Source organism: Gracilinanus agilis, chromosome 2, assembly GCF_016433145.1.
Source record: "Gracilinanus agilis isolate LMUSP501 chromosome 2, AgileGrace, whole genome shotgun sequence".
NCBI lineage: Eukaryota > Metazoa > Chordata > Mammalia > Didelphimorphia > Didelphidae > Gracilinanus > Gracilinanus agilis.
This window is the reverse complement of record NC_058131.1, coordinates 113,982,171-114,009,576: the sequence shown is the minus strand read 5'-3', so window position 1 is coordinate 114,009,576 and position 27,406 is coordinate 113,982,171. Positions and strand designations below refer to the sequence as shown.

General features: G+C 32.8%; 1 protein-coding gene across 1 annotated transcript in view; it reads left to right on the top strand.

Annotated features, from left to right (window-relative positions):
• Window positions 1–27,406, top strand: part of USP34 (ubiquitin specific peptidase 34) — a 362,663-nt gene that overhangs the window by 175,448 nt on the left and 159,809 nt on the right. Inside the window, exons 13-20 of the mRNA XM_044659479.1 lie at window positions 521–556; window positions 921–1,051; window positions 1,612–2,252; window positions 3,302–3,516; window positions 19,024–19,139; window positions 20,665–20,792; window positions 23,259–23,348; window positions 25,844–25,939. Of these exons, the coding sequence (XP_044515414.1) occupies window positions 521–556; window positions 921–1,051; window positions 1,612–2,252; window positions 3,302–3,516; window positions 19,024–19,139; window positions 20,665–20,792; window positions 23,259–23,348; window positions 25,844–25,939 (1,453 nt within the window). The remainder of the gene's footprint in view (window positions 1–520; window positions 557–920; window positions 1,052–1,611; window positions 2,253–3,301; window positions 3,517–19,023; window positions 19,140–20,664; window positions 20,793–23,258; window positions 23,349–25,843; window positions 25,940–27,406) is intronic.

The window sequence follows — 27,406 nt, the reverse complement described above, 5'->3', positions numbered from 1 at the left end:
ACATTGTATGTAAAATAACTAATAAATCTGGACTTGCTTCATGTTTTTGGTATATTCTGGCAAAATAAAAATTTTAAGTTATCAGTAGAACTTGAATTGTCCAACTTTCCCCTCTGCAGAGATGTTGATATTTTGTTTTTAAAAAATCTTTGAAGATGAAGTTATATTTGGAAACACTTTTGAGGGTAGAACATATATAATCTCTTTCTATATTTCAAAGGTTTCTGTGAGGTATCAGCTGTTCTGTTTATCTTTTACAGATATAGTTTTCCAGGGCTTTCTAAACTTTTTCTACATTTTACCCCAATTTTTTCTCTCCTGACTTCATATATACTACTCTTTTCTTAGGCTTCTCTGTGCAGGCACCCACAACAACTACTGCAGGTGGTGGGGACTTACATTATTGCAGGCTTCCCTACCTGTATCTCTGTTGATTATGTAATATGAACAACTGATATGCTGTGCCAAAGAAGCTCAGTCACTTAGAATGTTTCCCTCCTGTTTTTTCCTTTTTCTTCAGAGGAAGAAGAGCTCAGAAGAGCAGCCCCGTCACCCTGTAAGTTGAGTCTTAGACATGCAGAGCAACATTATTTATAATTTTTTTAATTAATTGCTTTTTAGAGCAACATTCTAAGTAGTACATATAAATTGGTACCAGAATTTGGAAGTTTATTTTCAAAGGGAGATATAATCCGTGTTAGGAAAAATCAGAAATACTATTACCAGTCTCCCTATAAAACCAATGTAACCATCTTACTTTTTTTTTTAATCAGACTCTAGAAATAACCTGTTTATAGATTATATTTTGGGTGCTAGCAGAAGGGACAAGTTTTGTGGTCATTTTTCAAAAGGTCAAATCTAATAGTTATATTCACATTAACTTAAGTAAAATAATTAAAGATAAAATATCTTTAAAATAGGGTCACCTGCAGCTAGCCCTCAAAGCAGTGATAACAGTGATACCCATCAAAGTGGAGGCAGTGATATTGAAATGGAGGAGCAGCTTCTTAATAGAACCAAACATGTGCAGCAACGGCTTTCTGACACAGAGGTATGGAAATAACTTTGTTTATTTTTCAAGCTTTCACAAGTAGATATGCTTTACTCATACTTTGATATCTGGCACCTCATAATGAAGTCAGGGTGCGTGGGCATACTTTTAGTTCATTAATAACTAGTACTTTCAAAGTAGACTTTCTGATGTATTTTTTCCTAATGAATTTTAATTTTATATATTTTTTTCAGTTTCCCCAATTTTCTGTTTGTTAGGAAAACCTAATATGTAGTAATTCATATTTTGCATTGTCATGGCAAACTTTTAATTAAAAATATATAGTTGTTATCATTATTATTCTTTTTTGACTTTTTGTTTAGTTCTCCAGTATTTGCTTAGGTGTTGCAACTTGGGTAAAATTTGGTAGGCTTGTAAACAAAATTTTTCTTAGAAAAGATATATTTTAGAGGATAAAATAGAAGTTGTTTAATTCTAAGTTAAATAATTTATCTGCAGTACTTGCATGTTTAAATCACACCTTTGTGTTTATGACCCTTTATAATGCTACTTTTAAATATTTCATTTTTTATTTCTACAATAAATCTTTTGTAATACAGGAATCCTTACAGGGAAGTTCTGATGAAACTGCCAATAGTGGTGAGGATGGAAGTAGTGGTCCTGGAAGCAGCAGTGGGCACAGTGATGGATCTAGTAATGAGGTCAATTCTAGCCATGCTAGTCAGTCAGCTGGAAGCCCTGGCAGTGAAGTACACTCAGAGGACATTGCAGACATGGAAGCTCTCAAGGAGGAAGAGGAAGAAGATGATCATGGCCATGATCCTCCCAAAAGCAGTCGTGTTACAGACCTTCGAAACAGAAAACTTGAATCACAGGCAGGCATTTGCTTGGGAGAATCACAGGGCCCCCCAGAGAGAACTGGCACAAACAATGGAACAGGGAAGGACCTTGTTTTCAACAATGACTCAGTGCCATCTGTTGATAATCGAATCAGAATGCTGGATACCTGTTCGCGTCCTGAAGACACAGAACATGATATGGCAGGAGAAATGAGCACTGCACACATATCACAAGCATCTCAGGATTCTTGTATCACACGTACTGGTGACTTCCTTGGAGAAGCTATTGGGAATGAATTATTTAATTGTCGACAGTTTATTGGGCCACAGCATCACCACCACCACCACCACCACCACCACCACCATCATCACCACCACCACCATCACCACCACCATGATGGGTAAGTTTATTTTTGATGAAATCTGCCTTGTAATTTCTTTAATGATATTATTCCTATGTTTTATTTTTAAGTCAGTTTGATTGTCCAATTTTTGAATCATGCAGATCCTATATTATTCAACCTTTATATTTAGGATCACTGCTTGATTAATTGAAGAACACATAAGAATTTTTAATGAATCCTGTGCCAGGTATATTTTTTTGAGACTAAGACATCGAAAAAATCAGGTTGAAACTATTGTTAAAGTGAAGCTTTTTGATTACATAGAGAATTTGTCCAAGTTATCACTATCTACTATGTTCTAAGATAACTAGGAGCTTATAGTAATTAATTATGACTTTTCTTCAATTTCTCTCTCTTGCAAATAACTTTACAAGGTTATGTACTCTCCAAATTTTAGTTGTCCCATACAGAAGTTTAAAAAATGATCATGGTCCTATCCACATTTACACATCGTACCTCTTTACCTTCTCCATCTCATTGAACTAAAATAATGTTTATCTTCCTGTAGTAGATACAATCAGTGTCCATTCAAAACAGAAATAACTTTGAAATTAACCTAAAGAGGGAAGAAAATCAAAGAGATAGTGTATAAGAAATTTAAATTAGTCTTGATTTCTGTTGGCCTTTAATATTTGTATTAGAACTTATTTTTATGGTTATATTTGTAAACTGGTATATACTTCAAATAATTATATAAATTAAATGTACACTGCTATTGCTTGAATATAAGTGCACTCCCATCTCCATCCCCACCAATACTTATTTCTCCTGTAAGTTTTTTCTTATATCAAATTTTATTCACTGAAGTTTTTACTAAGCATTGCCTAAAAGAATTCAGATGACTTTTGAAGGTTTGATAAAATTAAATGTTTCAGCTGTTAATTTGGTTAGCAGTCCACTTAATTAAGCTTTAAAAAACTTCTATACATGTTATTTGAATCAAAATTTTCTAACTTTTCATGGTGTTATTTACAGAGAAGATATGAGCTTTGAATTAAGTGATAACAGAAGTGAAATGACTAAACTTTTTTGTCCATATTCTGTAGGCATATGGTTGATGATATGCTTAGTGCAGATGATGTCAGTTGCAGTAGTTCCCAAGTCAGTGCAAAATCAGAAAAAAATATGGCTGATTTTGATGGTGAAGAATCTGGATGTGAAGAAGAGTTAGTACAGATTAACTCACATGCAGAGTTAACATCTCATCTTCAACAGCATCTTCCAAATTTAGCATCTATCTACCATGAACATCTTACTCAAGGTAAGATTTTACATTTTTTTGGGTATTTATTTTTTATTATTACAATACAATTTTATAAGGTCCTATTCTGTGAAACATAGGCATGATTTTATAAGGATAAAAATAAAATGGTTCCTCAGCTAATATTCTAAAGAGATATAACTATAACTATGTGGTAGAGGGTTATGTGATCAAAAAAGAGATCTACACAGAATTCTCCAGAATTATTTGCCGTAGGTAAAAACACTGTATTTTAGGATTAGGTGTGGAGAGTAATTGTGGAAGATAATTTTAGATATTTGTTGTTTGGGTTTTTTTTTTTTTACATTTATATTGAGCTCCAATGTTTGCAGTATGCTTTCGATGCACCATGTAATTTGATTCTTCCAGTAATCCTCTTGAGGTATAGATCCTACTATTTTTCTTCTCATTGCTTTCCAATCCTCCATCCCTTATTTTGTACATATTTTTTATTGGACTGAACCTGTGATTCCATCCATAAAGAAAATTTCTCCAGAGGAAATTTCCTTTACTCAATGAAGATTGGTAGCTGTTGAGTGATTGAAAGAAAAGACATTTACTAAGAGATTACAACATTCTAGGCAGAGAAAGATTGGAGCTGGTATAATAAAATTGGGAGATAAGACTTTTAGGAGAGTTAGTATCCAGAGATGGGAGTTTTGGTATTTAGAGTAGGTGGTGCTGTGAGTATCTTAGAGGTTGATCTAATTCATACCCTTTCCAATTACAGTGATTTTAATTAAATCAAAGTGATTTAATTAATGTTTCTAAAGCAAAAAGTAGAGTTTTAGGGATTGGGAATAATTGGGATATGTTGGACAGTATACACTAGAAAACAGCAGAAATAGCAAAATGCCCAAGTACTTCCATTTTCCTTATAATTTAGTCAGGGTTTGGGGGAAAATTAGAAACAGAACCAGGAAAAGAATAGAAGTTGAGTCTTCTATTCCCATCTTGAAAATCCAAGCCCTGGAAAGAACTGTCTAGTAGAAGAAAGGGAATGACCTTTTGTTGAAGAATATTTGAAGGTGAAAAGGTGGCAGGGGATCATAGACTTATAGTCCTGAAGAAACACTAAGTCACTGAGAGATTAGTTACTTGTCTACTATGTGTTATTGGCAGGATTTAAAATTTGGTTGTATTGCATTCAAAGTTGACTTCCTGTCCAATATGTCATTGCCTTTTCTTTTCATTTTATAGATGATGAAGCTGAAGCTAAGTGAAGTTAAATGACTTACAATTACAAATTACAAAACTAGTCAAAGTCTGAGCTGAGATCCGACCTTGGTTTTTATCCCCAAGTCCAATGTTTTTTTTCCCTATGGCACACACACTCTCTCGGATGGTTAGCTATGAAATTTCTATTTTAGCTATGAAATTTCTATTTTATCTTACATGCAATAAGTAGTCATCAAAGATATTTGAATATATTAATGATATAGTCAGGCCCCTGTATACAAAGGTAGTATAATAGTCTTAAGTTATTGATGAGAAAACAGGAAATAAAGAAATGGAGATAAGTGGGGAAAAATATATAGATTCTGTTGATGCTCTGCATATAGAATCATTGGGCTTGTCATTTGATTGGGTAGGTGAAATGAAGAGTCATGGATAATTATAATGTTTTATATGTCAGAATTCAGCAAAGGGTAGAGAGTAGAAGAACTGGGCAGGTTATGGAATTTTCATTGTCATTCTTTATATTTGATACTGTTTGTAATACGGAGTGCCATTGCAACTTAGGCTGAAGAGTTGACATGGTCAGATCAAAATTTTAGATAAAATAATCTTTGTAACTGAGGAAAGCTTAGAATATAAAGAAACTTGAGTCAGGGAAACCAATTAGAAGTCTACTGCGATAGTCCAGGTAAATGGTAATCATGACTTGAATTAGGGTTGAGGCTATATGGAACATTTCCTAGAAGTACAAATGTATTTGGCCACAGAATAGTTATGTGGGGTAAAAGGAAATGAAGAGTTGAGGTTGACATCAATATTGCAGGCTTAGCCAACTGAAAGGATGGTGGTAACCTCAAAAATAATAGGAAGAAGGGGCAGCTGGGTAGCTCAGTGGATTGAGAGCCAGGCCTAGAGACAGGAGGTCCTAGGTTCAAATCCGGCCTCAGCCACTTCCCAGCTGTGTGACCCTGGGCAAGTCACTTGACCCCCATTGCCTACCTTTACCAATCTTCCACCTGTAAGTCAATACACAGAAGTTAAGGGTTTAAAAATTAAAAAAAAAAATAATAATAATAGGAAGTTAAAAAAGGGAGAGAATTTTGGTAGAATAGGAAGTTCATTTTTGAACATATTGAATTTGAGATGGCTACAGAAGATACAATTTGAGATATCCTAGAGACAATTGGTAATACAATATTGTGGATCATCAGAATAACTAGGGATAGGTGGATAGAGAAATAAGTAAGCTAGATGGATGGATAGATTGTAGATCTGAGAATCACTTATTTGAACCTATATGAAATGATGAGATAATGGGTTGCTATAGAATGAAAAGAGATGGGACCCCAAGTCAAGGCTTTTTGGGACAGCTGTAATTAGAGGACATGACATGAATATAAAATCAGCAAAAGAGAGTGAATTTTTGTTCAATGGATAGAGACTCAAGAGAAAACATTTTTGTAAAAACCTGGAGACCAATCAGGACAAAGCAATTTTATAGCTGTCTAGGTAGAGAATAACATATATGAGATAGATTTTAATGAATAGTATTAAAAGGTACTGATAGATAATAGAGGATAAAAACGTAAAATATCAATTTAGCAATTAGATTTTTTGTAATTTTTGAGAGATTTAAGTAGTTGAGTGTTATACTAAAACAATTTATTGACTGAGTAGGTAGTGAGTAATTGAAGATAGGAAATGTACTTTATTAAGTATAGCAAAATGTTAGACTGAAGACAGAGGGCACAGTACAGTCAAATAAAAGCTTTTTATATATTAAAAATATGGAAAAAAGTAATATGAATATATTTCTAGGAAATGTAGACCATGCTCACAAATAGGGCAGTGAGATTGTTTGCTGACATAGGACAGTGGAATATGCAGCGGGGACATGATATGTAGAATCATTATCTGCTGTTAGGAATGTGGTAGTCAAATAGTGATTGAATTATATTATGCATAAAATTGGACAATGAATAAAAATACTACTATTTAGCAATGAAACTTTGAGTTTAGAGAACATAAACATTTATAGTGGGCCTGGGTTCCACAGTAGTATTTTGTAGGTTGGGAAGAAGGATCGGGGGAAAAAAAATCTTTTAAATAGGAGGTAAGTGTTATTAAGGGTAAGGTTTGGCACTATGTGAATGGCCTGAATGTCAAAGAGACCTAAGAGTTAAGGCTAGAAGACAGTGCTTTGACTTCCTTAACTATGAAGTCAGTAATGTAAAGGAAATAAAATGAGACCACAATTGGAATGATAAACCTGATGGAAAGATTGTTGAGTGATGGGCCATCATTTCTTGACAGTAGACAACCAGGAATATGCCAATTTCTAATTTTAACCCAGTGCTTTGGGATCATCAGAGGAATGATCAGCCAAAGGGAAAGAAAACTTTAGTAAAAAGCCAGTTTCCCTTTGGTGCCCAAGATGGATGTAGTTTTTGAGGATGAGTTATAGAACGAGGGACTTTTTTTTGGTTTGTTTAAACAATTGGGCAGGGCTTTTATAGGACAGATAAAGAGTGGATATAAGCTGCATAGGGATGAATTGGTGGTGAGAACTAGTAAGGGAAAAGTTTTTTTCAGATGTCTTTGCAAGTTACTCTGACCCTTGATTATTGTGATTAGGGCAAAAAGAAGTAGCAATTTGCGAGTCAGAATCCTGGGGATATTCTACCTATGAAGATGCTTATAATCTAAAATGTCCTCAGGGTTGCTAATTACAATCATCCTATAAAAGTTTCTTCATTAATGGTCTCCAAGATGGAGCTGAGCCCATGATGGTCATTGGTAATGATGACTAAGAGGGTTGTATGGTGAAGGAGGCCTTGAGCAGTTGCCATTTCTGCATTTTTTATTTCCACATGGAGCCCCTTCAACGGATTGGAGTGGGAGATGGGAACATCATTCGTAATGGTGGCCAGGAATGGCATATGGTGAAGGAGCCCTCTAATTCCAGGCATCAAAAGCCCAGGACAGCAGCTTCACTCTTCTATTTTGCCACCAAGGAGAAGTCATACTGATTACCTTCCGCCATAAAATTCTGAATCATGTCTTTAAGAGCAAGAGGTACAATAGTTGATATAAAAATTAAAGGTTATTTATTTTTAAAACATAGCATTCCCCCATTTTAATTACAACATTATAAATGGCACGCGTCTCTTATATTCTAATGTCATAAAACCGAGAGGTAATGTCTCCCATTGGACAGCAGAGTTAGGATCCCAAGAGATTTTGACAAATTTGAATAGTTATGGATCTGCTGGGTATCTAGTCTCATGGTCTAATTTTTGTTTCACAAAGTGTCTGTTGGACTTCCCCCATTCCTGTGTATCTTTAATAAATAAGTGGCTAATTTTTAGTACCTTTCATAACCCTCCACTTCTCTACTTGATACTACACCCACCCTAATCCAGGTACCTATCAGTATCTTGCCTGGACTATTATAATATTTTCCTAATTGGTCCCTATATCCAGGCATACTGTGCTTCACACAGCTACCAAATTGATATTCCTAAGCTGCAGATTTGGCCATACCATGTCTCTGCTAAAGAAGTTTCAGTAGTAGCCCATTGCTTTTAGTATAAAAGACAGGCTCCTTTGTTTGACATTTAATGCTCTTCACAGTCTGGTTTCAGCCTATCTGTTTTCCCAGGCTAATTTAATTGTTCAACAAGTATTAAGCACTTACAATGCGCAATGCATTGTACTGAGTTCTAGGAGACAGAGAAAATGGAAATAATCAACATTCTCAAGAAGTTCATATTCTAGGTGCAGCCAGATGGTTCAGTGGATAGAAATCCAGGTCTAGAGGCAGGAGATTCTGGATTCAAATCTTGCAGCACACTTCCTAGCTGTGTGAACCTGGGCAAGTCATTTAATCTCAGTTGCCTTTCTTTTACCACTCTTCTACCTTGGAACTTATACTTAAGTATCAATTCTAAAACAGAAGATATGAATTTTTAAAAAAGTTTATATTCTATTGACAGAACAATGCATTAATATGTAACATATTGAATATCTATAAAATAAACACAGGACGTTTTTGAGAAGGAAGCCACTAGTTGCTGTGTGGATTAGTAAATGCTTCATTAAATAAATGTTCTTTGAGCTGAATATTGAAGGGAAAAAAAAGTTCTGAGAGGCAGAGAAGAGGTGAGTTCCCTTCAGCCAGAGTCATCATCTATTGGAAAGATACAAAGACTAGAGATTAAGTGTTAGATGTAAGGAGTATCACAAAAACTAGTTTGGCTGATTATAGAGTTTAAATTGTAAAAGTCTTTAAAAGCTAAAGAGTTTATATTTTATACTAGGTACTATAACTGGAGTTGGAGAGTGACATAGGCAGATATGTATTCTAGATATCATTTGAACAGTTGTGTAAAAGATTAATTGGAGAGGGGAGAAGCTTAAGGTAGGTTCAGACTAATTTGGTAGCTAATGCTCTGGCTGAACTGACCTAATAGTTGCACCTCATATAGGTTTTACTACCTCCTCCCATTTTTTTACAAGCTCTTGGAATCATTATGTACTTTTAGTACTGAGTTTACATGTCTGATGCTCAAGGAAAAAGACTTTTATGACTTCTCCATTTTTAGTCATATCTTTAAATTGTTTTTTTTTTCATATCTTACTTGTTATCTTTGAACATGTTATAATACTTCAGTACACTATATCTTCTCTGAAGGCATAATTTATCTCCCTTTTAAGTTTATATCCCCAGTTCATAGCATATAGTAAACACTAATAAATGCTTATTGATCATTTTTTTTATCTTTAGCTTCAAAGTACTGTGTATAAAATGGAATTCTTTACCTTTGCCATTAACATTAATTTTTTTGTTTCTGTCATCCTTTCACTTCCAAATTCAAGATCTTTCTTGTCTTTTACTTGTCCTTCAGACTCTTATTTTCAGTCAATTGTCACTTCTTAATGGTTCTGCCTCCACTATATCACTTGTATTTTTTTCCCCCCTCACTTGAGCACTTCCCTGTTTTAGGCTGTCATGACCTATCAAAGTATTTGAGTTGTCTTCAGTATGGCTTATATACTTCCAGTTGTTGCAATAAATCTGAAATAATGTGAGACTGAGGTACAAAAGTTCTAAGGTTATCTCTTTATTTACAAGGGTAGTGGTTGCCAATAATAAGAGATCAATAGTCCCTCATAACCAAAGACCCCTGATGTAGTTAGAGTAGCATTTTTTACAATTTAGTGGTTATATAAGTCCTGAAATGGCCCAAAACTAATATTGTGATTCGTTCTTAGTTACACTATCTGATCATCTGGCCATGAATTTTCAACCATCAGTCACCAGAAAACCCAAAGTAGATCAACATCCTCTTTTAAGAATCAATCCCATAGTGCCCACACAGACCAGGGACTTCCTAGAACTCATGGTGTTATGGAGGGTGCATAGAATTAGTCTTCTCCCTAGCACATTCTCTGGAAGATCTCTTATGTACCACTTGCTGTACCTGTGGAATCTAACGCTAGGAAAATACCTTATGACCAGATTGTATCATACTTCCTCCATCTTTCTTATTTCCCTCAACTGGCATCTTGCTTTTGCTCACTTAATGTGGGTTGGAATTAGAGCTACATAATAAACTCTAATCTTCAAAGCCTTAAAGCTCAGTTACAGTGACAAAGCTTGATTATAATGGTTTCTATTATGTTTATCAAAACACTTGTAAATCAGTAATCAATAAACAATTTCACACAGTCTCTTCCTTCTCTTTTATACTTTACACAACTGCTAAAATTCACTTCCCAAGTATCAGATCTGACCATGACATTCACTTGCTGAAAATTTTTTCCCCTGGATCTACCTGTTGCCACTAACATACAAAATCTTACCTTGGCATTTAAAACCTTTCAGGAATCTGATTCCAGACAACCTTTCTTTTCATTTTCAAGTTTTATTGATTAGTTTTCTTTAGTTGTTGTTGTTATTCCCTAGTTAATATGCTCTTGAAGAACCTCTACCTCCTCCTCCCCTCTCCCCCTGTAATAGAGAACTACATTTAATTAAAATGGAACAATTCACTGATCATATTTATGAACTCTGTAATGTACTTCTTCTATAGACAGAAAGGAAGACGTTTTGTCATTCTTCTGGAGTCAAGAATGATCACTCAACTGATCTCAGTTCTTATGTCTTTATTTTTCTTCACAGTTTTGTAGTCCTGGAGTCTGTTGCTCCCTTGCCTGTTCTTCATTATGAATAGTTAATTCAGATCTCGCCAAGCTCTTCTCGCTAAGCTTCTTCTCTTATTTCAACATTCTTATGACTAAATAATCAAATCCATTAAATCCACAAACCACAGTTTGTTCAGGTGTTCTCCAATCAACTGGGATTCTTTTTTTGCTACCTCAGAAAGTTTTGTTATAAATATTTTGGTATTTATGAGGTATATTTTCAGTGTTAGTAGTATTTTTAAGTTAGCATATAAACAGTTTATTTTAGTTTTCTAATTCAGTTCTATATTACTTTCATTAACAGTTAAACTGATCTATAATCCTGTAGGATTTAAATTAACGATTTCTACATGCTTGTTTTCCATGGGAATCACAGGGGGGATTGTGTAATTAATTTCTGTACCCTTGAACTACAATTCCCAGCACCCCACTTTCTTGCTCATGTTGTGTGCTGACATAGGGGAAGATATAAGTTTGAGGTAACTCCACACACCTCTCTCTCTCTCTCTCTCTTTCTTTCTCTCTCTCTCTCTCTCTCTCTCTCTCTCTCTCTCTCTCTCTCTCTCTCTCTCTCTATCTCTATCTCTATCTCTATCTCTATCTCTATCTCTATCTCTCTTTCTGTTTCCTGTAATCAGAATGGCCGCCAGTGGTTCTTTTAAACAGGCAAGGAAAGTTTGGTCACGTGCTCTTATTTTTTAAAATAATTACCTTTTTATTCCTTTACATTTAGTTATTATTAATAATTTTTATAAAATATAACACTTAGAGTATTGTACATTAATTAAAATCCTACAATTCCCATCAGCTCTGCTAATATTTATTATTTCTATCCTATATCATTTCAGTCAGTTTCCTTGGTGGGAGATAATTCCTCCGTTATTTGAACTTGTATTTTTTTTTAGTGATTTGGAACCATTTTTTCCCATTTAAAAAATCTTTTTTATTAAATATTTTAGTTTCCCAATTACATGTAATAACAATTTCAACATATATTTTCTGAACTTATAAGATTATCTCCCTCCATCCTTTCCTTCCCCCATCTTGGTGAAGGTAAACAATTTCACCTGCACTATTAATATATTATCATATAAAACATACTTAAATACGTCTATATTAGTCATTGTTGCAAGAGAATATCCACATAAGACCAAAATCCAAAAATAAAAACACAAATAAAGTAAAATGAAAAGTAGTATGCTTTGATCTTCATTCTGACTCCACCAGTTCTAGAACTATTTTTTTTCTTTTGGGAATTTTATTTATTGAAAGACAAATTATACTCTAGACACTTGAAAGTTAAATATAATGTCATTGATAAGAGTATATAAAAAGGATGTTAGCTTTTGTTTTTGTTGAGTCATTTTTTGCTCGTGTCCAACTCTTCAGGAATCTATTTGAGTTTTCTTCAGAAAGATGGTTTGACATTTCCCCTCTCCAGCTCCTTGAGCAGCTGAGGCAAAGTTAAGTGACTTGTGCAGGGTCATACAGTTAGTAGTCTGAGACCAGATTCCAACTCATGAAGAGGAGCATTTCTGACTTAAGGTCTGGAATTCTACTTCCTTCATCACATATGTACCACATTTTAGAATACTAGAAGTAGCTTAAATTTTTAAAAAATGTCTTTTTAAAACCTATTTCAGTATCTTGTCTATTTCTTTTATCTTGTTTCCAACAATCTGAACTTCATTTCTGGTTTTTTGAAGCAAACCAAGAGCCTTTAATAAGAGGGAGAAAATAGCTCAGATTAGGGAATAAGTTCATTCCTCCAGATCACCACTAAATATAGCAGTTACAAACAGAATTGTGATAGAAATAAAAAGAATTACCTTGCAATTGTTCTTACAGTTTTATTCATTACTTGTTTGCTTTTCTCTATTTAAAAAATTACTATCTTAATAAATTAATTTTGCTCACAAAGCAAAAAGCTCCAGGAAGATTTATAAATGAATTTTTCCATACGTCAAAAGAATCGATTATTATGTAAAAATTTTCTAAGAAAGTAAAAAGAAGAGAGATCCTACTAGACTCCTTCTATAATATTTATATTATTTTATACATATTAAATATAATTAATAGCTAATTATGAAAGAAAGGGAAGAGATAAAACAGAAGAAAAAGAAAGATAAGGAAAACTATGGACTAATTTCCCTGATGAATATTGATTTGAAATATTAAATAAAATATTAACACAGTGCCTATGATGAAATATTAATAAGGTCTTACTACCAACAACAAGGCTCAATTTTTATCAGGAAGTCAGGACTAATTCAATATTAAGAAAACATAAAAATAATAAAAAATAAAAATAATTAAGAACAAGAACAGGAAAAATTCATATGATTCTATCATTAGTTGTTCAAAAAGCTTTTGTCAAAGTACAGTACCAGTTTTTCTTTAAAACAGGTTAAAAAATAAATGGTAAATATTATATCCCAAACCAAGGATCAATATTATTTGTAATGGAGGAATTCTAGAAACTTTTCTAGGGAGAATGTGGATAAAGAAAAGATATACATTATCACCTCACCAAGTTAATGGAGTTCTACAAATGCAAGTACCTATAGCAACAAAACAAGAAAGAGGAAACAAACATAGAAAAATAGGAAACAGAATATCATTTTTATATTATTTCCAAGGTAGAGAATCCTAAAGAGTCAATCAGAAATTATTTGGAACAGCCACTTCAGCATTATAAATAACATGTAAAGGAAGTTTACATAAATTATTAGCTTTTCTGTATGTTAACTAAATCTATGAGGAATAGTTAAAAGGAAAGATATCATTCAAAATAATTAATAGATGTAGAAAATATTTGAATTTCTCTTCTAAGACACACATAAGAACTATACGAATGGGACCACAAATAACTCTTTGCATCGGGGATCAGCCAATTACTGACCACCTTTATATCAAATTTGATTTTTGTAAGGTTCCTGAGCTAAGAATGGTTTTTGCAAAGGATTATTTTTCAAGCTTTTATTTGTTTGCTTATTATTATTGAGCATTATCAATATGATTAAAATGGTAATTCTGCCTAATTAATTTATTTGATGTCCTACCAATCAAATTCATAAAATATTATTTTCTAGAACTAGAAAAAAATGATAATAGTCATCTTAAGGAATAAGATTTCAGGAAAATTAAGAGAAGTATAAACTATAAAGTTGTACTTATCCGAATGTTTTGGTTCTCGTTACACATCAGAAAGGTTAATTAGTGGAACAGATTAGATTTACAATATGTTCTTTCATCTTATAGACTCCAACTACTGATGTAAAAGCTCACTATTTGATAGAAATCAATACATGACTTTGAAATAAAATGTCACCTTATAAATTAGAGGAGTATGTAAGGAAATAACCTTTTAGAACTACGAATTATGGAGGAATTCATGACCAAACAAGGAGAGTAGAGAGGAAGATTATATAAGATAAAAATGATTAATTTTCTTAACACAACATTGAAATGGTTTTGCATTAACATAGTTAATACTCTTAAAAAGAAGATAAGCAATTGTAGGAGTGGGGCAGGAAAATTTTTATAAGTTTCTCTGATAAAGGTCTGATATTCCAAAATGTAAAAAATTTTCAAATTATTAAAGAACATTCATCAATAGATAAATGACCAAGGTGTATAAACATCCAGTTCTCAAAGGAAGAAATGCAAGCTATTAAAAGCAATTTCAAAAAATGTTACAATGTAGAGAAATGCAAAATAAAAGAACTGTGAGATTCCACCTTATACACATCAAATTGGCAAGACAATAAAAATTGACAACTGTTGCAGATGATTAGAGAATAGAGGCACATGAATGAACTGTTAATTGAGCTGTCATTTAGTACAACCTTTCAGGAAAGAATTGAATTCTATCCAGTAATTCATTAAAATGTTTCTGTTTTTTGATGATGCAGATACCATTACTAGACATGTAACCTAAAGAGATTTTGAAAAAAAGGGAAAAACTCATACGCTAAAAATATTTATAAAATCTATATTTGTTGTAGCCAAAATAGGAAATTAAAATAATTATCATCAGTTGGGGGATGGTTGAACGAATTTTAATAGAATGAATTTTAATGTAATAGTTACTGTATAATAAGAAATGATTAAAAAAAAAAGTAAGTGTCCGGGTAACCTCGGAAGAATTGTATGAACTGATGCAAAGTGAAGTTGATAGAACCAGGAGATTTTTAGAATAACAAAATTGCAAAGAGAAATTACTTAAGAATTTGATAAAGAAACAAATAAGCACAATTTCAGTGAAGCAGTGATGAAGCATGCAACTATGTTCTTGACAAATTGGTGGTCTTGAAGGTGAATGGCCAACGAAGGAATTTGCTTTTGTTGTATGGCTTTCTCCTCCAATTTTGTGTGAGATTTGAAGGGAAAACAGCCAAAAAAAAAAAATAGAATAAAATCCAGGGCTACTGAAGTTTTGTTTTAAAAATACACAGAAATGAACAGAAAGAATTTTAGTAGGAGCGCAGGTAGATAATTATGTAAGTTTTAAAATTACAAATCATGAATTTATTATATTTTGAAAAGGAAAAACAAGTTGTATTCAGTGGAAATGTGTGGTCTCATCTTCCACATTTGTTGCTTTATGTTCTTTTTGAAAATTCTTATTTATTTTGGTGCAGTGGATAGAATGTTGGACCTTGAATCTGGAAAACCTGAGTTCAAATTCAGCCCCAAACTTTTTTCTTTTCCATGAAATGAGAATAGTACTTATTTCTCAGCTTCTTGTGAATGTCTTAACCTTAAAGCACTATATAAATTCTTGTTTTTATTGTTTGTTGTTCTTAGTTGTAGTATCCTATGGAGCTGAGGAATTCCAAGCACCTGTGGCATCTTGATAATGGATGGAGAAGGGAGGTTGAAATAAATGATTTTGAGTAGCTACAACTCAGTGGTCTGTTTATTTGTGTTATATATTTGGGCTAGGTATTGATGATCCTTGGTAGAACTGATCACAACAATAAGATGAGCGAAACTGCTTACAGCACACTCTTTTGAAAAATCATTGTGAAGTAATCATGACTTTTATAGGATCAGAGATTCAGAAATAGAAGTAACCCAAAAGAAAATGATGAGTAGCAAGGTAAAAGTCTGTTGCCCCAAGAGCAGTCACTCAGCCAGTATGTGTCTAAAGTGAGTGACACTTTTTTCACTGCTCTGTGCTGCCTCATAATAATTCTAGCTCACATAGAACATTAAGGTTTATAATGCATTTTCATAGAGATTATCTTTTTTGATCATTACCTACAAGGAAGATGCAATTGTCACACTTGTTTAAATATGAGAAAACAGACTGAGAGAACTGAAATCATATGCCCAGGGTCACAGAGCTTGGAGGAAAGTCTAGGAGGAAAGTTTTGAACACGAGTTTCCTATTTCTATAGTTTGTATTGTATCATCTGGGTGCCTCAACCATGGTCTTTGAAATTTCTTTTTGCCTTCATTTCATTCCTTTTTTCACTGTCTTCTAAACCCTCTCCTGTCTGATTTTCACCTCATCAACTCAAATGAAATTGCCCTCTCCAAAGTTTGCAGTGAGCACACAGTTGCCAAAATTGACAGCTTTCCCCCAGTTCTTATCCTTTGTGATTTCCTTACAGCAGTCAGCACTGTCGAACACCATTCCTAAATACCTCAATCCTTGTTTGTTTTTTTTCTAATACTGCTCTCTCCTTTTCTGTTTACTCTGGATTGTCTTCCATATTAGATCTCTTCTGTTTAGGGGTCCTTTTCTCTCTTCTTATTTATTGGCCATATTAACCCCTCTGAGTTTAGTTGCTATCACTATGCAGACAATTCTTATGACTAATGTCCTGCTCTTATTTCTTTTCTTTGACCTAGTTTGGTGTCATATACTGCCTATTGAACGTTTCAGATGAGAAATCCAAGAAACTTCTGAAATGTAACATGTCTAAACAGAAGTTGTTTTCTTTACTCTAAAATGAAAATAATACATGTATACATGTATAGAAGATCTCTTTAAGGTTTACAAAGTTCTTTGCATATTCTACCTCATTTCACAACACTCCCCACTATTTATGTGCCTTTTTGCTTTTCTTCAGATATACCACTTCAATTCTGTATCCATGCCTTTATAGTAGCTTTTCCTCCATCTCTTAGAATCTCTATTTTCCTGACTCAGTTCAAGCAATTTCTTTCTTTTTTTAGAAATTTTCTTTTTTTTAAACTCTTATTTTTCATCTTAGAATCAATACTTAGTATTGGTTCCAAGGCAAAAGAGCAGGTAAAAGCTAGGCAGTTGAGGATAAGTGATTTCCCCAGAGTCACAACTAGAAAATGTCCACTTGCCATCAAGGAGTTTCTATTTCATAAAAACATTTACTGAGATTCCCTTCCCCGAGCTGTTACTGCTTCCTTTCCTTTCCTTTCCCTCCCTGCCCAAAATTATCTCAATTCAAATTACTGTACTGTTTTGTTTATACCTTTGTTTACCTATGTTACTTATTTTTTCTTTATTTTAAGCTCATAAAGGTCAGGGACTGTTTTGTTTTTGCCTTTATCTCTAGTAGTAAGCACAATACCTGCTCCTCTGCTTAATGAATACTTGTTGATTTACTGAGTGATTTGTGTAAGATACCATAAAGAAATATTAAAATAGGAACTATAGTAGTCTAACAAAAAATGTAATAAAGGAAACAATTCTATTAAAAGGGGTCAGAAGTAGATAGAAAGGTGTGAGAATGTTGAAGAGTTGAAGAAAGAGAAAGAACATGAGAATAAGGAAAACATCAAGAGAAGAATGCATGGGTTACAAAATTAGATTTTCTTTTTAGTGCTTTATATCAAATTGTCTATTATTGTTATCCCTGTTATTCCATAATTACTAGTTTGATTGAAAAATTATTAATGAAAGTTCAAGACAAGTTAATTAGCAACATTGAGACAGTATTACTCTTAATCATGATCAAGCTTGGAGGGAATTCTAACAATATCCCATTGGATTTTGAAGAATAAGCAAGTTACAATTCAATTGTTATATGTCGTTATTGACAAGACAGTGGTATATTGTTTTCCCTCCTTTTCTCCTCACAACTACACCCCATTATTTCACAGTGGTATAATTTTCTGGTCTCACGTGGCATAGGAAACTGAAGAAGCCAGTATTGCTAATGAAAAGTATTTGTGAGTTTGTTTTGTTTGTTTTTTTCCCAACACTTTCAATTAACATATTATATATTACTTATGTGATATAGTATTGCAGAAGAATGAAAATATATTTGAAAAATGGCATTTTCCATATGTATGTATATATAGAGTGTGTGCTTCATTTGTTAAAGGTTTTCTTTGTATATACAGTATTATTACTAGAAACCCGAATGATTTGTAAATAGAATTCTGTGTTAGTAAGATAGAAGTCTGACTAAATTATATGGCCCTGGAAATTATCACAATAGTCTTGGGATTATGAATTTTTTAACCACATTGGAGCCTATTTTCAGATCCACTCCTAGCTAAAGAGCAGTAATATTTCTAAGGTGGAGTGTTTTGAGAGGCATAACATCACACTTGAGGAGAAGTGACTTAGGAGTCAGGAAGACATCATGGGTTACAGCTCAGTCTTGGCCTTTGTTTGTCCCTAAGCAAGTCACTGAACTTTCCACTCTTGCCAAGGCTCTTGGACCCTTTGTTGTGGAACAGTTGCTTGTCTGGATTAGTAAAGCAACTTTTCTCTGGAGTTTCCCTACACCAGTAAATGACAGGTTCAGTCCAAAAAGAGAAAAAGACATAAAATTACTTCAGATTAAAACCTTCTATTTCTTTTTTTCTCTTCTCATTTATCATTTATATATTAAGAGGCATTCTCTTATAGAAAAATTTCATGTATCTCAGGGAAAATACTTATAGATAAAATAGTCTTTTCAATTAATTTATTAATTAAAATTATTTAATAAATTAAATCACTAAGTTAAAATTTTAATTTTAAACAGAAAAATCTCATTTTTAAAGATTGATCCTTGAGGAGGAATTTCTGTTCTTAATATTTGATTTTTCTTGGATTTATTGACTTAAATTAAGTAGAGACATCTTAAGTTAATCAACATATATTCAACAATTTTATGTCTTATTTTGTCTTCATAGGCCCAGCAGTTCATAAACATCAATATAGTAGCAATGCTGTGACAGACATTAATTTGGATAATGTTTGCAAGAAAGGAAATACTTTATTGTGGGATTTAGTACAAGATGAAGATGCGGTAAGTTACTTTGTGGGACTGAACATCAGTATAAATAAAATGGAATGACAATTCTTATTTTGAGAAGATTCAGTTGTGTGAAGAAGACTTTATCATTTTCTTTTGCTTTATCAGTTCCACAAGCAACATTTATGCTCCTCTAATAAACCATTCAGGTGTATAGCTCTGTAGCAAAGCTGTTTATTTCCATTGAGGGAGTTTAAAAACACATGTGTGAGGTGGGCTTGGATAGACCCAAAGCCCCATGAAGAGCCTGGAGGAGAATATAGGCTTATGTAGTGTGTCAAGAAAAAGAAGAGGGGAGAGATTGTGTAATGTGGGAAATTTCTACCCAATACACTTTGGAATGTATTAGGATGCAACTTTGCTAAGATTGAAGAAAATATGGACACTGTTTAGGGAATGCTCATATTTTTTGGTTTGGAACATTGCAAAGTCACTTCAGACATATATCATCAATCCATAATCTTGAATATCACCAAAGCCATTAGAAACCTCTTAACACAAGATATTCTATAATATCTTTCCAAATAAAAGATTATATTGTATACTGAAATCTGTACTAAGAAGGAGGAAAGAGAAAGAAGGGAAACTTAGGTTGAAGATCAGTGTTCCCAAAGTGGGCACTACCACCCCCTGGTGGTTGCTGCAGCAATCCAGGGAGTGGCGATGGCCACAGGTGCATTTATCTTTCCTATTAATTACTATTAAAATTAAAAAAAAACTAATTTCCAGGGGGCAAAGTAACATTTTTTCTGGAAAAGAGGTGGTAGGTCAAAAAAGTTTGGGAACCACTGTTGTAGATGATTAAAAAGATAAAACCATATTGAAAACTGTGGGAATTGTGATATTATTGTGAAGTCATTTTCCCTTAAGTTTCCCAGAGTTAGGCTGAAACAGCCTGATGCCTAAATTTGAGGCTACACCCTAAGAGTCCCTCTCTTTTCAAATTGGGTTGGGACCTTCTCTCCCTTAAGAACTTAAGGATAAAAGGATTAAGATCAGGGCTGAGCAACCATGTTGGACCCTGACCCAGTTGGAAGATTAAGGTTGATCAGCCATGTTCAACTCATCTAAAGTAAGGTATACTGGCCAAGTGGTTATGCTGGTGTTTTCAGGGTCCCTATGCCCCCCCTGTGATGAAATAATGAGAGAGGAGTTGAGGTCTCTAAGTCTTTCTTCTCTCATGAAGTATCCCTGAGTGGGGATTGTTGGGGGAGGTCCTAAGATCTGTCAGCACAGTCATAAAGGCAGGATTCCCTGGAAGGAGGTTGGTGAAAACAACCATTCTTTGCTAATAGAAATTATATGCCCCAATTAAGAGAACAATGTTATTCTCAGAGAAATGGCCTAATATTCTTTATTGGTTAAAATCCAAATGCTAGTAATATTAACATAACACAAAATTATTATTTTTGTAGTAAGATTAAGTACTGTTGAAAGCACTTTGGAAACTTTTTTTTTGGCCCTGCCAAAATGAATAAAATATTAATGTGAAGATGGATAATATTTTATTTTATTGCAGATTCATCTCTCAGAAGGGTTAATAAATGAAGCAGAGAAACTTCTTTGCTCCTTAGTATGCTGGTTCACAGATCGGCAGATCCGTATGAGATTCATTGAAGGCTGTCTAGAAAATTTAGCTAACAACAGGTAAAAAGAAATTTAATGTATTTTATTTAGAAAATATATCGAATAGGTAATGTTTTAGAGGAGGTAGCTGGCCACACTGGGAAGAAGACTTTGGTTCAAGTCCCATATCTGATACATCCTGGCTGTGTGACCCTGGACAAGTCACTGAATTTCTTTGTGCTCTGGACAATTCTCTTAAGACCCTGAGTTTCAGAGAAGGTATTGATAATCATTGGTAGGGGGACTTTTATCAGCCATATTTTTCCTATATCATTGTAATCACAGATGTTGTTCCTATCCCCAACCTAACTATATTGTTGAAATGGTATAATATGTATGATAATGTGATATCATATGGCAATTGAATTTTTTCCTTTTGGATATGAGAAGGGCAGTCCAAACCTGTGATTTCTTTCCTTCCATGTAAGGTTGTGAAATATCTTTCACTAATGAAGATCAGTAATTAATCATCTTGGAAAATTACTGACAGTATTAAGAACTTAAGTTACTTGCTCATGATCAGATAGGTAGTATTTGCCAGAGAATGGACTTGAACCCAGATCATTGTCACTCCAAGATCACCCATTCTTTGAGACTTCACTATAATTTTCATATTAGTTGTAATTGTTTGAATACAGCTTTGTTACTAATAAAGCACTAACAAGCATTTCTTTAATCCCATAGTATTTTTCTTTTTCAAGCTAACTTTTTAGTTTCCCTACAGTAAAAAGCAAGAAGAAATATTGCTATATTCTTTCTGATTGTCACATATTTGTTAGAACACAGTCATATAGTGCATCTTTTTTTTTTAAATACCATTTTAACTTATCAAATGTAAGGCAGGATAAATCAGAAATAAAAATGATTGGTATATATTCTAAACGTTTATGTGTTTATGTGTTTGTGTTTATGGATGATGACCTCCTCATTCTACCATAGGTATAAATCTTTATTGTTCAGGCTAATTATATAAGGCATTCAAATAATCTGTGGTTATCAAAACAGTACTTTTTCCTAGTTAACCTTTTACTTGTTTCTTAGATTCTGACCACAAGATTCTTGCTTTTTCAATTCAATTGCAGTGATTTCTCAATTTCTGGTTTTTCTTGGAATCATCTGTTCTGATGATTTTGTTCCATTTCTTGGCATTGTAAAATTATGATATTTGATTAAATGTTGACAGTTTAGTTACTAATGTAATAAATTGGGGAACTTGGTTACATCTGACAAGAACTGGCAAACATTTTTAATTGAGCAGTTTATTTGGCTGCTTCAAAATTCATTTTAATTCTACTGAATGTAGGACTCTGTGTTGCTGTTAAATATTTCACCTTAAGCTCTTTCAGGGGCTAATTAGCTTAAAAGGTAATTGTGTGGAAAAGTATCTTTCTTTTTTTTTAATTTAAAAAAATTTATTTTTTTATAAACCCTTACATTCTGTCTTAGAACCAATGGTTCTAAGGCAGAAGATTGGGCATTAAGTGGGCATTAAGTGACTTGCCCAGGGTCACACATCTAGGAAGAATCTGAGGCCAGATTTGAATCTAGGACCCCTTGTCTTTACGCCTGGCTCTCAATCCACTGAGCTACCCCGGTCCCTCCAAAAAGTTTCTTTTTATTAATAATGAAATAACTTCCTTTTAGAGCTTCATTTATAAATCACTTTTATCTTTACAGTTTAACAACTTTTATAAAATGGCAAAACTTGTCATTACTTTGAAAACTTGTATGTGCAACAAAAAATCCTCTCTCAGATTTTTAATGTATCTTTTGTCTTTGAAAATTTTCAACATTTTGTATTTTTTCAACCATCATTTAGAGATGTGTAAAATATTTTCCACTGAGTGTTTGCTCATTAAAAAAAATCTCAAAACATCATTTATTACTCTTCTTTATTTGTACAAGTTGCTCATGCTTTCAGTTTTTAAAGGTCTTTGTGATATATTACATGATAATGGTATGTCTATATACTTGAACATCTCAGTGGTATCTTTCCTGCTGTTAATTTTATAGCATTTATCAATCATAATTTATTTTCTATATATACAGAATTTTATAATCTACTTCCATGTTGTTTTTGCAAACAAAAATTTAGTTGCCAGTACTGAAAAACTAGAGTATGTTGTTAATACTGTTTAACAAACATTTGTTATGCTCTGTTTCCATAGAGTAATAAATTTTCAATATGATTTTTTTGTGTGAGAGACTTGAAAAGCCATAAAATTCATTAAGTATAACAATACTAATTTCATGAAATGAATTCACAAATTGACAGCATTGTACTTCTTGTAATTTTGTTACCAAGTTTGAGTATTTATCAAAGTGCAGTTGTATCCTTTGTACTTAGAGATACTAGACTAAAATTTCTTGACATAAATCTTGGTCTAACATATTAGTACCATGTATATCATCAATTTGACTTTGAGAAATAATTATAGCTAAGAAAAGTTTTACTTTTTGAAATTGTTTTCTCTTGATCTTTTTCAGATCTGTAGTAGTTTCACTTCGTCTTCTTCCAAAATTGTTTGGTACTTTTCAGCAATTTGGGAGCAGTTATGATACACATTGGATTACAATGTAAGTATAAGATATTAACAAAATGTTAACACTAAAATGGACTTTTGAGATTCAGTCAGTGCATAGATAAAGAAATAGAAGTCCTGAAAATTTCATTTCTCCATCATTTTCTGTTATTCGTAGAAATAGTATTAGAAATGAGATCTGTTGACCCTCATGCCCAGTGCCTTTTCTGGATCACTCTTCAATTCTGCCATATTGGCCTTCTTGCCATTCTTCACATAAGACATTGTTGCTCCCGTTTCTGTGATTTTGTACTAACTGCTTCCCTTTCTTGGATTGCTGTCACTTCTCAGTTCCTTCTCTTAGAATCTCTGACTTCCTTCACAACTCAATTCAGACACTTCCTCCTTCATTTGTTTCCCTTAACTTTCCTTCTAAGTTTATCTTCCATCTACTCTTTGTCCTGTATGTACCTATTTATACATTTATATAGATGAGTACATATTTGGGTATTTATATTTTTTCTTTCATTAGATTTTATGCTACTGATAGGCAGTTTTTGTTTTCCTCTGAATCTTCAGAACTTAGTGCAGTGAGTGGCATTTAGTAAGAGCTTAAAAAATGTTTGTTGATCAGTTTGTAAAGCACTTTACAAACATTTCCTCTAAAGTCTTTATAATAGTTACTACCATTATTTTCCAGATGAGCAAACTGAGGTTCATATGTAAATGTCTTAGTTATTAATATTAGGACAGAGATGGTATCCAGGTCTTTCTGAATCAAAACTTGGCACCCTTATCTGTTTCGTTATTCTATACTTGTCAGGATAAAACAGTTGTGAATTCATCAGGTTTTGATGATCACTAAGGAAGAATTTCTATTTCCTATCATTTAAATGCTTTTTTTCCAAAGCAAGATATAAAATAAATCCACACAAATCATCAGCATTTTTATATTACTGTCAAAGGCCTGCAAGAACAAATAGAAAGAGATACTCCATTTAAAATAACCATAGAGATAGAATAATGGGAAAATGGGAATATACCTGCCAAAATAAATCAAGGAACTACACGAACATAATTTATAAAATGCTATTTATAGAAATAAAGTAAGATCTAAATAAATGGAGAAATATTAATTGTTCATGGATAGGCAAAGCCAATATAATTAAAATGACAATCCTGCCTAATGCACTTATTCAACACCATCCCAATTAAATTCCCCAAAATTATTATTTTTTTTAAACCCTTATTTTCCATCTAAGAATCAGTACTGTGTACTGGTTCCAAGGCCATAGAGTGGTACAGGCTGGGCAATGGGAGTTAAGTGATTTGTCCTGCGCCAAAAGATATGATGAACAAAATGATTTGAAATAAACGTAGAAAGAACTATATGAGATAATGAATACTGAATGGAAAGAAAGGGATAGATATGAGAAGATATACAAAAATATATGGAGGTAGAACCAATGAAACATGATATATGATTGAATGTAGGGTTAGAAAAAGAGTATGGAATGACTCTTAGGGTTTGAACTTGGGTGACTGAGATGATGGTGGTATTCCCAACACAAAAAGGGAAATAAGAGTAGGTTTAGTGTGGGAAATCTTGAGTACCATTGAATGAAAAATGTCTATTGAATATTTTGTAAAAATTGAAGTCAATGAATCATGCATGACAGGAATTCTGTATAAAATAAGACTGGCTATCTTCTGAGTAATGCTTGCAGAAAGATAATTGAGGCTAGGACCAGAGCCCTGGGAAATACTCATTCTAGGGGGGGATAAGATTTTGATAATAATCCAAGAAAGGATCCAGAAGTAGATTAATTATACAGGCTAGAGTAGAACCAGGAGAGAACAGTATCACAGCAGCCAAGGGTGGATAATTCTTAAGGAGGAATGTGTGTTTAGTATAAAAAGTTTCAGAGAATTCAAGTTATGTAATGCTTGAGAAACAAAAGCAATTAATCTAGCAATTAATAGATATTTTGTGACCTTGGTGAACAATTTAAGCCATCTCATAAAATTGAGAGCAATATTTCTAGTTCTTGAGAAGTGGCTGAGTGCCAGATAAAAACAATGAATTTAGAAAAATGCATCTTTTTGGCAGTAAAACATATAGGATGATAGCTTGAAAATATGGCTGATTCAAGTGAAAATTTGTAACAGATGGTATAGATCTGAGTATGTTTGTACACAACTTAGGAAGAGCAGTTGATAGTGAGAGAAGATGAGAGAAACCAACTAATGGTCAAGCTTCTAGAGAAAAATGAAGATAGTCTTAAGTAATATAATTAGCATAGTTTGTTCTTATGACAGGGGCTACCTTTTCCTTAAAGACAAGAATAAAGGAGGAGTGAATGATAGAAGAGATACAGTATTTTGCCATGTGAATTAGTAGAGGAGAGAGCTCTTCAAAGATTATGAGGATATTTAAATTCTTGATAGTTTATATAGTTGAGATTATTTTAAAAATTTTTTAATGTGCTGTATGATGTCTTTGTTATCAAAAAAGAAAAATTACATTTTCCTTTTCTGTAATTGGGCCAGGTGGGCAGAAAAAGAACTAAACATGATGAAGCTGTTCTTTGATAATTTGGTACACTACATTCAAGCTGTAAGAGAAGGGAGACATAAACATGCCCTGTAAGTATATTTACTTGTACTTGATTATATGATCCTAAACATAGAAAAAAATTCCTTTTTTCACTCTCAAGAAATACATTGATAATGGATTTTTCCTGCTACTTTGTTGCTGTTTGGTAATAACTCTTATGGCCAGTTAATTTAGGGAAAAAATTATTAATCTTTCCAAAGAAACATACTTTCTTCTTGGATTTCTTAACAAAATTTCCCCATGACTTCCAGATTCTATTTTTCAACAGTGATAGGTAGTATTCAGGCATTATTTCCAATTGGAAGGTTCATTACATTCATTGTCATATACATTAAGCCTTTCCTTGTATAGAATCTCTGAGGTTATCTAGATAGTTAAACTAATTTTACACATGAAGAAAATGAGTTCCAGGAAGCATCTTAAGAGATCATTTCAGTAAACTCTATTTTAGAGATGAGAAACCAAAGCATAAAATAACATGCTACAGTCTCATAGCTTGGGAATCTAGCTATTTCATAATATGTATTATATTTAAAAATAATTTAGAAATATTATTTCATTATAACTGTATCTCCAGGGCTTCACTTCTAATAATGAGACTTAATTGAAAATAGCTGAGTTGCACAGTGCTTAGAGACCAGTGCCTAGACTCTGGAAGATCTTAGACACATAATAACTATGTGACCTTGGGCAAATCACTTCACTTTTCTCATTTCAATTTCTTAGCTCCCTCTTGGGAGGAGAGTAAGAGCATTTACCTCCCAGCATTGTCATATTATATTTTAAAGTTAAATGTTATATTATAAAGGACTTTTCAAAGAAAGAAAAAATATTGAACTGAGGTTTGTCCAGCTATTCTACAAATTAATTTGGAATTATGCATAAAAATTTACTAAATTATGAATGGCATTTGAACTAGCTCTAACAGTAGCTTATTAAAAAAATTTTTTTATATCCAGATTCAGCAAAGCATGGAGAACTTTGAAAGAGCCATTATTATATATTAGCTAATTTGATAATATTTATGTTTTTAGTGTTTTTAAGTTCTCTAGAAATGGGAGATTCCATGACCTTACTATTCTAGTTAATAAAATTAACAAGATTTTTAAAAATTTAAAGGGTATAAATTTAAAAAAATTTTATGTAATTTAAAATCCAAGGAATTCATATCTTATTTTGTTATATTTAGTATGAAATAAACTATAATATAATAATATTTAATATAAAATAAACTATAATATAATAATATAAAATTAAACTATAATATAATAATACATTGATGATGAAAATAGCAATATAAATTTTAGTACTTGAGATTAAAGATATCATGCTAGAAAGGAAGTATTCAACTGGAGGCTAAATGGTAACTTACCACTGCTAGGCTTAAAGTTTTTTTATAGCCAGATTCAGTAAAGCATTGGGAACCTGGTCAGTGTCATCAATTTATCTTCCTAACAAGGAATAATTTTTTGAATGAAGGAATTCTATGCTTAATT